Source organism: Oryzias latipes, chromosome 3, assembly GCF_053564925.1.
Source record: "Oryzias latipes strain Hd-rR chromosome 3, Olatipes_Hd-rR_3.1".
Lineage (NCBI taxonomy): Eukaryota > Metazoa > Chordata > Actinopteri > Beloniformes > Adrianichthyidae > Oryzias > Oryzias latipes.
In genome coordinates, this window is record NC_136239.1 from 15,050,191 (window position 1) to 15,063,882 (window position 13,692).

Genomic DNA, 13,692 nt, shown 5'->3' on the forward strand with positions numbered 1-13,692 from the left:
GTCTTAGTGGGCCTATACTATGCAAAATCATTTTTTTCAGCTTTTAAGTGTATTATGTCACTCATTCTTCACAAAAAACAACAACCCCAAAGTGCTATTTTGATTCATTCACGCATTTCTGAGTATTCCTCTGAGCACCAGCTCCTAACAATCCATGAAAACAAGCGGATTCTCACATTGTTATGTAGATAAGTGAGAACAGCCCCTTCTAGGAAGAGTCTGCACTGCCAGCATCGCCCCCAGGCTAACACACTTTCTCTGCAGAGCTAGCAGTGATTGCCAAAAACTCTTTCCTTTTATATGCACATAATGAACATTCATTTTTTCCAAAGATTGGATGTTGTTTGCGTTCGTGGGCAAAACGCAGACATGCTGCCAAGGCCGGCACTAGGCTAATGTCAAGAAATGGGCGGCACCCACAAGAAGAGAAAGGCTGTGCCTCAGAGATCAAGTCGTCTTACTTCTGGGTAAGAAAAGAACTCAGGAAAATAGGAAATATTTAATAAAAGATCTGTTCTGTTGTGTGCCAAAGATAAGACATTACGTGGAAATGGTTTACTATAAAAGGCTTAAAAAACGCAACATGTTTTTATGTTGCCCTGCTTTTGCACACCCAATTCAGCTCATCATCAACCTCTGCAGAAGCCTGATAATGACAATCATTAAAGGTAGATGTATTTGAGCAGGACAGTGTTCCCTGAGGATCAGGGTTGGGAAACACTGGTCTTAAGCTACAGTCAAACCGCCCTCGGCAACAAGGTTTCAAGCAGCCACTTCCAATGAAAAGTCTCTGTAAATGCACACGAACATGCTATCCGGGCTTCCGCATACAAAACTCACAAAATTCCTGCATAGCTACTGAATGTTTTAAGACAGATTTTAGGTTCTTTTTACAAAACGCGTGGCCGTTGAGCCAGGGAAAACCAGGTCAAACTGTGACCATTCAGTGAAATGATCATGCATTAAGCCTCTTCCAGCTATAGATGGTGGACATGTGATAGTAAACAGTAGAAAAAGAAGAAGAAGACCTTCCCTGTTTTTCCTGTGTGAAAACAATGGGCTATACAAAAGTTCAAGAATGCCTGATGTGTATGTTGCTCAATAGCTGAGTACAGGCAGTGCTTCTTTATCACATATCTATGCACGTAAAAAGTGACCCTAACATAGGGTCAGTAAAAGTGCAATATTTAATAACTACTTAAAAATGTATGTATCAGAGTTAATGTCACTTTTTACTCTCCATCTCTGCTCAACTGTTTTTGACATGGTCGTTAAAAAAAAATATAAGCAAACAAGAGAGAAAAAGACAAAACAAGCTGAAGCTAGTAGTTAAATTAGAAACTAGCAGATTTTTTTATAAAAAATAGGGTTTTTGCACTTGATTTTGTGTCCTCTATATGCAGCCTCACCATCACATGGAAGAAGATGTGCTCGCAGGTGTCTAACCCGGGAAAGAGGGTGAGATTTTGTGGCTGCATCTTACTGGGGTTGTCCAGTAAGGCCCGCGGGTTGAAACGCCGCTCCATGATGGAGACGTTGTACTTTATTCCTGTTAGAGAAAGGAATCAAAAGTTGGATTTTTTTAGGCCACAAATAGTTTTAACGCTCGACATTCTGCATAATTAACTGAGAAACATCAACATCAAGTCATGGTGAATGACATCACTGTAATGTGAGATCAGCTGGACTCTGCATTCAATGAATGAGAGGCCAACATCTATTAAAACCCTCTGGTTGATGACTCCATTCCAAGCCACACTGCTCCTATTTAAACCTTCAATTCTTCAAGGCAGAAAAAAAGAAGGCCTGAAATTATGCATGTGTTGTGTTTAGGGTCAGCAGGAGAGTATTAGAAAACTGGAGAACTCCTCAATGCGTTATGCAAACACATCCTCAGGGGACACGCTGGCAGCCTTTCTTTATTCTTACCACAAGGATCAGTATCAGCTATAAAACAGTTCTTTTTTTTTAAGATGAAGCTCTAACTTGGGTTTATTTAAAAGCATTTCCATGGTGACACTTGTAAAATACATTACAATCCAGCAAATGAGTTCAATAAAGTTGTTAATTTATTTTCCTGGTAAAGAGAAACAAAAAAAAAAACACTCCTATATTGTCGGTGCATGTTTAAAAAGAAGAGGGATTAAGCTTTGAAAAGAACAAAAGTATATTGGAGCATCTAATGGAATAGCTGCAGGGCTCTCACTAACACTAACACATCTGCCACGCATTAGTGTTCAAACATGACAACCGGAGGAAAACGAAATAAAAGTCTTTCACTGTATCCAAGCTTGGAGGACAAGATAACTCCTTCTGTTCTTCCTCCACTCCTGGTATATCTAACATATTTCATACAGATGTCAGGGGGTCAAAGTCTTCCTAAGAGAACGCAACCAAACTTTGCCACAATCGCTTTAAGAAGATTTCTGCTGACACATTTCAACAGGGTTTGACATATCTGAGATTTTAACAATGCTTTAAAAGAAATCACTTCTAAAGGTGCTGAAGAGAGGAGAGTCAAAGGTGCCGCATTTAAATGAACGGAGAAAGGCAGCACGACAAAGACTTTCCAATTGCTTTAAAGGTGAAGGCATCATAACTTTCAGAGAAAATGCAGCCAAGTCAGAAACTTAAAGTGCTATTAAAGCAAACCTTTTTTTGGCTCCAAGCTGAGCAGAAAGAGCCAGTACTTTTTCACTGATGGCTGTATACTGAAGCCCATAATTGAAGGACATACATTCAGAGGCATGAAAACCCTTTGTCACTTAGACTGGTCATGTTTTATTCTGACCTGAATTACGTCTGTGACTCAGCCCTTTGACCTCACGATGAAATATGGAAAGTTTAAAAAAAAAGATTGTGTAACTTTGTCCAATTTTTCACCTTGATACTCTCTAAGCGGTAAAATATTTTGAAAACTTTCCTTCTCTTATGAAAAACAGAAGGTTTTGGAAACAGAGTGAGAATAGAGAAACATGCTGGATTTCTTTTTTTTTTTTTGCTGGCTCACCAATTTCCCGATCCAGAGAAACAGCAGTCCTAGCAGTGATGTTAAAACATACGATGGCTGACATGCAGGTCACGTCTTTGCCGCCTCTCTGACAGTCTTTCACAAAGATGTTGATCTTGGTGGGTTCAAACCTGACGCTGGTATATATCCGAACCACAGTCTGTGACCTGGAAGGCACAAACAGGGGAGGGATGAAAACCACAAATGAGTGGGGACAGGGTCAAATGTTTCCAGAAAATCTTCCTTCTTTAAGCTTTCTGCAGGAAACTCTGCACGCTTTGAAATGTAGTCAATTGTTAATCTAATTCCTGTGACAAGATACTGGCAAAATCACTTTAAACTTGTATAGCTCTATATGAAAGGACTGAACACAAAAATTAATTAAAAATATAACTCAACCCCCCCACTCCTCCCATCTCTTCTGAATGGAAAAGCAAACTAAGTAAGTGGGTGGAAAAGCTAATATTTGAAACCTCCTACTCCTCTGGGGGTAGATGCTTGGCCAGCCAAGTGCGGCATCCCGGGGGGTGGAACCCAGCCTCACCACAGCAAGGCGGTGAGCCAGGTTCCCAGCTAGAGCTGCAGTAGCTGAACAGCAGCCGGGCCAGAGGGAATAGGATAATAACAGACAAGAAGGGATGTGTTCACTGAAGTCAACTAAAAGGGTATGAGCCACGTGGCTCCACCCTCTACTGAAATAATCATTGCACTTTTACTTGGCCCATTTCAGAGATAAAGATTAAGCAGCAGAATTAATATAAATGGAGGGTTGGACAAACACGGATCATCTTTGCCTGAGCTTTATTTGACAAAGTGACAAATTGATCTTGAGATGGTAAAGTTACCTCAAACACCGAATGTTAAGCAAAAAGAAAGAGCAGACCTAGTATGTATTCCACAAAAAGACCCCTAAACTAAACCAAATGGCCAATAAATTTGAGTAACTATGTTACTCAGTGAGGGAAAAAACTAACCGAAGAATAACTGCAGCACCAAGGGACCCGACAGCAAGATCCACCAAACCATCATCACTCATGTCCATTACACCATGAATGCTGCGGCCAAAATACTGCAGACCCGGAGCCAAATCTGCTGCTGCTATCCGCTGAAAACAAATACACACAAAAACAGAAGTCTAAGTACACAGCTGTGGTGACAACAATAACCAAAACATTTACCAGAAATGCACACAAGATCCTTTTTGCAAGTTCAAGTCAAGTCAGAAGCCTTGAGATCAGACTCAAATATCTATTTCTTCTCACAAATTGTCAATTAACTACTTTCAAAGAATTTTTGGGGAAACATATCAAGCAGTTTGTGTTAATTTATGTCAAAGCAAACCTTTTTATTTTGAGAGATGTCCTGGTAATTAAAAAAAAGCATTCTGCAAGTCCTAAGCCTCAAGTCTGATAAACGTTGGCTCTGATTTTAAGCCAAGTTTTAAATCCTGTCCCAATTCCTAAGATCAAGTCTCAAGTCAAGTTTTAAAACTCTGCTTGTGAGACATTTGCATGACTCAAGTCTTACTTCCAAGTTTTGAGTTCAAATCTCTATTTTTTTAAATGACACAAAAAAATTTAAAAAATCCACAAAAATCATGCCATGAGTAGAGAATTATTGACCAGTGCAGATAATAAAAGAGAAATAAACAACATTTATTTCTTTTGTTTGAAATCAAACACTTGCACTAAAATTCAAAAAATAATGTTTTTATTAAGATTGCTTACTTATATTTATTCTGCAGCAGACTAAATTAAAATTCAATAATTAAATTAAAATTTATTCTAGAAGAGTCATTTGTTTTTACAAAAAATTTTAGATTTTTTTACTAAGAAGATACTCAAACCAATTTTAAAAAGAAGAATAAAGTAAAACGTTCCCAAAACTCCATAAAAGAACTCATTTCATTTTCAGTGGCAAATGATTACAAAACAGCTAAAATATTAATATTTTTTTTGTGCTTTTTCAAAATTTATTTTATGTTTCAAAGTCTGGCTTTGGGGAAAGATATGAGTCTTTTGGATTTCTGACGAGATCCTTGCTGAACTTTAGTGCTTGTTAAAACTGTACCTGTTTATATTTGCGTAGTATTCTGCTGTTCTGAGAAAAGAAGACATAAATGGCTCCTTTGTGGTCATCTTCTAGTGGAGCACCGACCACCAAGTCATTAAAGCCGTCTCCGTTTAGATCAGGAACAGGAGCGAGGGATGAACCAAAGCGAGCATTCTGGCCGCCATTATGAATCTCGAGAGTTCCTTCAAAGATGAATTGATTCTGTGTGATGAAGAAGAAAGAAATACATTATAGTCATCACGGAAAATAATTTTAAATTTACATTTAGAGCATGTTTTACAAAAGTTTTTAGAAGATCTCTAGTAATGCATTTTTAGTCTTCAAGTGTGAGTTATCACATGGTTTCAGCTCTATAAAGGAAACACCCAGGTATGACCTCCCAAAAGCGAAACAAAATAACACACAACACATACAAAAGTCATAAAAGTATAATAAACAAAGTGCTGTTTAAAAGCTGCATAAAGCTGCAAATGAAAATGCATGTTCTTAGTTTTATCTTTTAACTTTATCCTCTTAACAGCAATTCTGCCAGTGTCTTACAGGGCCTGGACCCTTGACTGTATATCAGAAGTGGACTGAGTGACCCTTCACCCCTGGTGTTTCAAATAGAAAGTACCTGCGGGTTCCAAGAAGCCAAAATCCCAAAGACTTCTGTAGAGAATCAAACTCCGATTACTGATTTTATTTGTCAGAACAATCATTCTTGCTCTGCTACCTTTTTTAACATGTTCTCAGTAATTCTATTTTTCTTCCTGAAATTGTTTCTGTTTTGGAAGTTATTCCAGTTATAAACTAGTCAATCAGATGCCTCAATAAGAGTATGTGATGCCTGCTGGCCCCCAACTCGACTATTTGAAACATTTGATTGACAGATTCTCCAGAGCTCGCTTTCAGTGATAGGGGTGTGGATTCCCAATAAGCTCACTCGTGATTGGTGAGAATGGTTGCCATAGAAATGTTGACTCAGACCAATCAGTACTTGCTGACATTGTCTGGCTTCAACATAGCGGTGTCTGTTTCTTAAAAAAATGGCAAAAGAATTGTTGCAGCCAGAAGTACACACTTTTCTATGGGTTAAGTCAACTCACTTAGTCCAGTTCTCTGATACAGTCAATGGGCTGGACCAGTAATCAATCCTTGTTTATAAGCTTTACATAACTGTTTTTAAGATTCACATATTTTGGCACTAAAGACAGAGCTTGCCACAAAGGAAGAGTGTAGCCCTTTAGGGAAACCTGGGCCAACCTCTTCAAGGAATGTTGCCTTGACATCAGGGTTTTTTTCAAAACAAGGAAAAAACCGAACCAATCATAGTAACCACAGGGGACTTTTTACTATTTATAGAATGTTAATTGATAAAAAATAAAACATTCTCAGAAATATCTTTCAGTATCAAAAGAAGTGTTTTCTTGCTTGTTTGTTGGATGCTTTTTAAGATGCCAATGTTAGATGTTTTTGACCCTTGTAAAGTTGACTAATCATGGCAAAATAATGAAAATAAAACCAAGTTAAAAAAGAAATTAAATATAAACCGTCAATTACAAACTGTAAAGCAGGGATGGGTAATTTGCAGGCCTTAGGAGTATATTGTATATAGAAGCATATATTGATGTATATTAGAAATATAAGCAGGAATGTGGCTCTTGTTGGCTACCCTGAACCATGTGATGGCCACTCATTCATGGTTTTACTGCTGTTGTTGCAAAATCTCCATATTTGTGTAATATTTGTGTAGTGGTTAGATGTCACGCGGGCTAAAGAGTCTGCCTGACTGTCCTGGTAACCACAATACAACCGAACAAACAACGTGAGCTGCTAGTTTCATTAAGACTGTCCATGCTGTGGTCTGTATCGCAAAGAGGGACAGATTCACAGCTGGACTACCCAATGTGTTCAACATAGATGTGGACTTTTGGGGGGATGTCTGTCAAGAACAGGAGAAACCAAAGCAGGCTTTGGTCACTCTGAGTGATGTCTTCCTCTCCACACCTGCTGTCATCAGGCAGAGAGGAAGTGTGTGCCGTGACAGGTCACTTCCACCAAAAGTGCAGCACCGACAGACTCAGGAAACCTTTTGTCCCCTGGGCCATGAAACTGAATGAATGCAAAGGGTCAGGACTCAGAGTTAACCAATGTTTTTTTACAGAATCACCATTACTGAGCCACTGTTTATCAACCAGCAAATAAGAAAGCATTTTAGCTGACTTCATTGAATTTTTTATTTTTATTTCCAAAAAAACAAAACAAACCTTATTAATGCCACAGGAATGGGTTTTCATTAATCTCACCTGTTCTTCTAGTTATATAAATGTCTATAGCCTTTCTCATAAACATTTAACCTAATGACAGCTTCAAATTCACATTTGTAATAATTACAATCTAAAAACATAAGTGAGCTATTAAACAGACAAGAAATTCTTTTTAAGGAGCAAATATATCTTAATTAATAATAAAAAAAAAGAATGACATTTAATTTGTATTTATTGTGGATTTATTGTTTTTTTTGTTTAATTCATGAAAATATGTTTATTTTGTGTGTGATTCATTTTTTTATTCATCTTCTAAACCCGTTTTATCCCTTTTGGGGTCACAGAGCTGCTGGAGCTTATCCCCCCACTTTTTTGAGTGTTTTGTTATTCAACTTGTGTATTATCATTAGTTAACAAAATCATGCTCAAACCTGTGCAAAACACACACAAAAACAACAACCTAAAAGATTATATAAGCAGCAAAGCAACCTAATACTGAATATTTCTCCTGAACAAAATCAAGATGCTGTTTTGATCACCACCATGGGCGGTTTTCCACAAAAGTTTTCCATTGTGTTTAATTTCAAACTGACAAGTAACTACATATCTTACTTCCTGGTAGAGAAAAATCTCAAAAATTCCTGATGGCTTAGAGTATTTATTTAAAGTTCTATTCTTAGCGAGTCTCAAGTCAAATGGAAGATATTCATGACTTAGAAAGCCGCCACCCAAGTGGAAAATATTTCAGGCAACAGTACAGCTTCTATTAGTAGTCATGCATATCATTGCTCCACTTGGCTTTAAAACTTTTACAGTAATCAAGTTCAGGGCTGCCAAGGGAAACATGGGGCCTCATGTTTTTTTGTTTCTCTTTTGGTGAAATCAAAGCAAAAAGCTTTGATTTAGGAAGGCAACTCTTATTTGTTATCTGTGTGACGTAAGCAAGAGTGACAAAGATTATTAGAAAAACAGGGTGAAATCTATTCAGTGCCGTTCAAATTGGTAACATATGGGTTGTGGGAAGGCAGTGAAGGGTCACCCTTAGTCTACAGTGGATAATACAGAACATCTGGATGCTAAAATGGAAGGAAAATGAACTTTTACATTCTGTCTATATTCTCCATGTACTCGTATTTACACTCTACATATATACAGTATATGTAGGAGAAAAAAAGATTTATTATATTTTTTGGTAGTTGTTAGAAATTTCTTTAACAAACTCGGAAAGAGGAAAGTAAAAAAAACAAAAAAAAAACAAGGCTGTCATGGCACTCTGACAAGCCACTGAGGTGGACCCACAAACTGGAAGAGTATCTCCAGAAAATTCTGGGAACAACTGTAGAAACCTTATCTATGAAGAGCACATTTCTAGGAACAGCTAAGATGCTCTGCAGCTTCATCAGGTGATGAGCTCTGCAAAGTCTTCAAAGGACCTTTCAAGGATAATAGGTGGATCAAAAGACATGCAGAAAAAGATCAGGGTTAAGGTTAAGTACTGGAAAGTCTCTTTATCTGCAGGAGATAAATGTCTGTTGGGTTCGTGTTGTACAACCCAACCAGAGATGACCAAGGAAAACCAAAAAAGACAACAACACGCAACTACAGCCACGACCACCCGTTACCTTTACAAACACAAACAGTTTTAATTGGACAAAAAAATAAAAAACAGAAAGAAGCATTTGGGTTTTTTTAAGTATCCCAGTGGTCTTTTAATCATGATTGTACTGTTTATACCCCCCCCCAAAAAAAATCTGTGTGATTTTCTAGGACAGTTTCTGTAGAGCACCGTAGTTCATCATAAATTTGCCTCTCAGTTGTGAGCGGGACTGTTGGCAGGGAGTAAGCCTGTGCTCATTTCCCATCATCCCTTTATCTACACTTTCTGCTCCTCATAACCCCAACCTAACATTACTAGTGCAACAACAATGGCGAGCAATATCGGAGCTATCCAGCCATACAGTTTGTAGCAGCAGATTCCATCTAAGACGAGGAAAACAAAAACGTGCAAATATATGGGAGAAAACCTTCAACCTGTGAGCCAGTGACAAACCGAGAAGGAAAATCTCATTTTGCAAGCAGAGGCATGGCCAAACTTCCACCGGAGCACCTGCAGTGTGACAAATTTTGAATTGAATTGCACATTACTGACACAAACGGCGGCGTGCACTGCAGACAGTCAAAACCCCAATTGCACAATCTTATGTGACATGCATGCAACACTAAATAAAATTCTGTTGGGTTCAATCTATACATTTTATGTAAAAAAATGATCCATTAATAATGGATTAGTGGCAAGAAACATTCATAAAAAATGAATGTGTATTTAATTACTAACTCCATCCTTGAAATAAAATTATTTAAAGATTAACTAAAAGAGCTCAAAAAAGACTAGCTGTATAAGGATAAAGGAAACGAAAGTGTGCAGAAGTCTCAGTGAGGATTTTTAAAAGTACAAATAAGACAGATTTAAGAAAAGTTTTTCACCATTGAAATTAAATATGCAGAATCACATTAAGAGCGACCACAAAAACGTGGTATTTGGCTGGATTTAAGAGATTTTCCAGAACAAAGTCACTAACCAGGAACACCTGATGAATCATAATTAATTGCACTGAACATTTCATCCTAATGATGACACTTGTTGTTGCTGAATGATTAGTTTGTGTTTTGTCATTAAAGCTGCCACCTGTGATGTGTTTTGTGCCAAGCAGGGCTCTTAAATACCTCATCTGTGTCTGCTCAGTATACTTGAACAGTTTAGCACTGTCATTAATCCTGCCAGTAAGACAGACCTGGAAAACTGGGCATTTTCTGTTCATTAAATCTACTCGGAATGAGTTTAGAAGCAGCAGAATATTTTCCTTTTGAGTTCATTCTCTGTTTGTATTAAATTCTGCATGGCAAGACAAAGTTCTCCATGATCTACACCTGTCATCTGCAAAGGATCTCATGACAGGCGTCTCCCAGCAGTGTGTCAGTGTGTGAACTTTGCCACTGTAGTCTGGTTCTGTTAGTGTTACCTGAGACTTCTGGTGAGGTCCGTTTGAAATTACTGAAAAAGTCTGGAGTTGAAACAGGTGCTAACCCCATTTTCTGAAAATGAGTTGTCAGGTTCAAACCGGAACGTTTGAAGGCATCTGCGTATTTTCAGAGTTTCTACCTACCAGCTCTGTTATTCTGTAAATGTAGACCTTTCCTTTCTCCAGGCCTCCGCTGAAAAACATTGGAGCTGCCACCAGAAGGTTGTCAGTTACGCCGTTTCCATCAATATCCATGGGGGCAATCTCGCTACCGTAGTAAGATCCGATCTGAAGAATGACATTAAAAATGAAAACAAAGAAATCACACTGCAGCATGAAATCATGACCACTATGTGGCCACTTGTCTTTCCGTTATTTGGTTGTAGAAAAAAAAATTAAGCTACATTCACACGGCCCTTGGCAATCTGCATTCAAGCAACCACTTTCAATGAAATGTCTATGTAAACGTGTGTAAATGTGCGTTTTGGGCTTCCACGATTAAAACTTTTGCATTTACGCATAGCTGCGGATGTTTTTAAGACTATTTTCATTTTATATCCACGTACAAACTGCATGTCCATTGAATACACAATGAAAGTTGAACCAGGTCAAACCTTGACCAATCAGGGACTGGGGTTTTGGATTGCCTTCCCTTTAATTCATGGACATGCCAACAGTTTAAAAAATGTATCATGGAGAAGAAATTAATATTTGTGGTTTGTGTCTGGTCAAAATATCTAACACGAGGGCCGAATTTAAATTACTTCCCTACCCCTCTGGCTCCACCCTATTGCTCCAACTGTAGGGGCATTTGAAGCTGTAGTCTGAAGGTTTTGTTTTAGGAAGGAGATGTAGTGAATTAAGGCTGGGTGTCCTTCCACAGGGTGATCCGTGTCAGACCCATTTGCATGAGTTTTTAAAGTTATAAAACGGATATTATGTGTTTAGCTCTGGCAGCTACACGTTAATGTAGTTGACCTTTGACTATTGAGGATGTCATCAAGCGGTAGTACCGTCTGAATTTGAAGACACTTTTATGCAAGTAATGGCTAGTAAGCCATAGCCCTGACCTGAACCCTAAGCTTAACCCTAACCAGAAGCTGGGGAACGTATGGTGCACCGGGGTTCTGTCCTCTGCTCTCATCTACTGCTCCTCTCCTCTATTCTTGAGGATTTTTTTCATTCAGTCCTCCATGTCTCTGTTTGGTGCAGTGCGATTCATGCAGTGTCCCTTTCTCCCACTCCCCTCCAGGGAACAGCAGCCAGGTGAAGCGCATTCTTAAACATGTGTCATAAACCCGGTGTAAATAGCTTTATTTGACTGATAGGTTGTTTGATCAACTAATACTGCATTTGAGGAAATGGAACTCTATTTATCTATTCTTAGAATAAAAACACCTGCTTATAAAAGAAAATCAAAGAAAAAACATTTTTCCTTCAGACTTTGTGAGATCCAGAAAGTGTCTTCATGAGCAAAAACATCTGCTTGTATGAATGATTTTGCTGCTGACAGCATGCAGTGTTAGCTGCTGCAAGATCACTTCAGACTCGCCGTCTCTGAGGAGCTGCCAGGCATGAGAGCAGCTGTCATCAACATTCAGAGCCACAACCATCTTGATCGTTTGTATATTTTGTTGAGTCAAAATAGCAAAATTTAACTGCAGAAACTTGTTTGTTGGTCACTAAAAATTATTGATCATAATTAACAGAAAACCTTTTTAATTAATGTGAAAGGAGTACATTTTTGACCTGCTGTCTTCCATGCATCTTGGAATGCATTTATCCATTTGACTTCAGTAGTGAGGCCCAGTCATCCTAAAGTTTCGATTTCAAAATAAAAGTCCTTTAGCATATCAGTGTTTTCTAATTGCAAAACATGAATCAATTTAGTTAGTTTGCTAAGTTAAATACCCAAAAATACACTTTGGCCAACAAAAAGATGATTTTTTTCAAAAAACAAATATTTTTAGGAACACATCAATAACTGTTTTTCCTTTTGCAGAAGGTGCTGATGCAAAAATGAGTTTTCCAGCTGAAAGATTTGCACAGACTAGTCAACAATTTACACGTGAAAACATAAATCATAGCATTAAGCTCCTGAAGCATTAAAGACTGATTGACTCCAGAAAGAAGTCAGCCTGCTGAAGACAGTTTGTCTAGTAAATTAATTTAATTTTTGAATTAAAAAAGTGTTTAATCTTCCGTCCCTTTTGGAATTTTGCTACCAAATGACTGTCTCCGTTACATCCTAAACATCCAGAGTTTGACCCTAACAAACTTTGATACCCTCAGGGTGTGACATAAACACTGTGGCTTCTTAATGAACACATTCCTGCACGCAGGCGACATGCAGGTTTCACCCTTGTGGAAAAGAACATGTTTCCATGTCAGAGCTAAAGCTATACCTGATGGCCATTAAGAGAATGCAGGATGGTGAGGTTGCCGGAATTCTTCAAAGTGAAGATAATAACTTTGCCGGTGTGATTAAATCGTGGAGCTCCTGCTACGAGCAGACGACCATTTCTGGCTGACATCACAGACGTTACGGTATAACCTGTAAAACATGTAAAAACACGTTCAGAATTTGTTCACATCTTTATCACAAGTTTGGTGAGAAACATGTTTTGTTACTCATAAGGATTTCCTTATGACTTGTATGAAATCGTATCAAAATAAAACATTTCAAAATTTATCGTTAAAGGTTGGATCATACCATGTTATGTAAATGGAAAAAACACAACGCTTCCACATTTACAACGTTTTTCAGCCTGACTTGCTTGCACCCGTTACCTGATGTTGTCTCTGAAGATATCCTGATCAAATTTCTATCTTGTCTTAAATCCATCTGCTACTTTCTTTAAGCTGTTACGCCGACTGCTAAATTAAAACCTTCAAGCTGACAAAATTAACAAACAAACAAAAAAACATATTTGAAAAGTGTCTTTTAGTAGAAAAAAAGTCAGCGAGGAAACAAAAGATGAGCCTTTGATTTCGCATTTCACATTTAAAAACTACCTGTTTTAGTGAGGGGTTTCTGATGAGGTTGAAGGCTGCTATAACATTTTTTAATGGTCCCTAGACAAAATCTAGAGTTCAATTAAAGTTTAAACCCGCTGCAGATAATTTACACAGGATGGAGGTAAAAGTTAAGGTAAACTTCAGGCTTAAATGAATAAATAAATACAAGGATAGACGCCTACTTCAGCAGGTCCGTGAAAATATTATTTGACATTAAAGCGGTCTGTGACCTGAAAAAGGTTGGGGACCACTGTTTTAAAGGATCTACTGCAGTCATGTTACCAATCAGAGTAGAGGGACTGGGCCAGAACCTGCTTCAAAA

At 38.0% G+C, this 13,692-nt stretch overlaps 1 protein-coding gene across 2 annotated transcripts in view; it reads right to left on the minus strand.

The window, feature by feature from the left end:
- itga11a (integrin, alpha 11a) overlaps positions 1 to 13,692 on the minus strand; it is a 74,655-nt gene that overhangs the window by 14,932 nt on the left and 46,031 nt on the right. For both annotated transcript variants that reach the window (XM_078944243.1, XM_004066955.5), the window contains 6 exons: positions 12,758 to 12,906; positions 10,497 to 10,640; positions 5,081 to 5,284; positions 3,985 to 4,115; positions 3,011 to 3,177; positions 1,410 to 1,549 (listed from right to left, as the gene is read on the minus strand). In XM_078944243.1, coding sequence (XP_078800369.1) covers positions 1,410 to 1,549; positions 3,011 to 3,177; positions 3,985 to 4,115; positions 5,081 to 5,284; positions 10,497 to 10,640; positions 12,758 to 12,906 — 935 coding nt within the window. The remainder of the gene's footprint in view (positions 1 to 1,409; positions 1,550 to 3,010; positions 3,178 to 3,984; positions 4,116 to 5,080; positions 5,285 to 10,496; positions 10,641 to 12,757; positions 12,907 to 13,692) is intronic.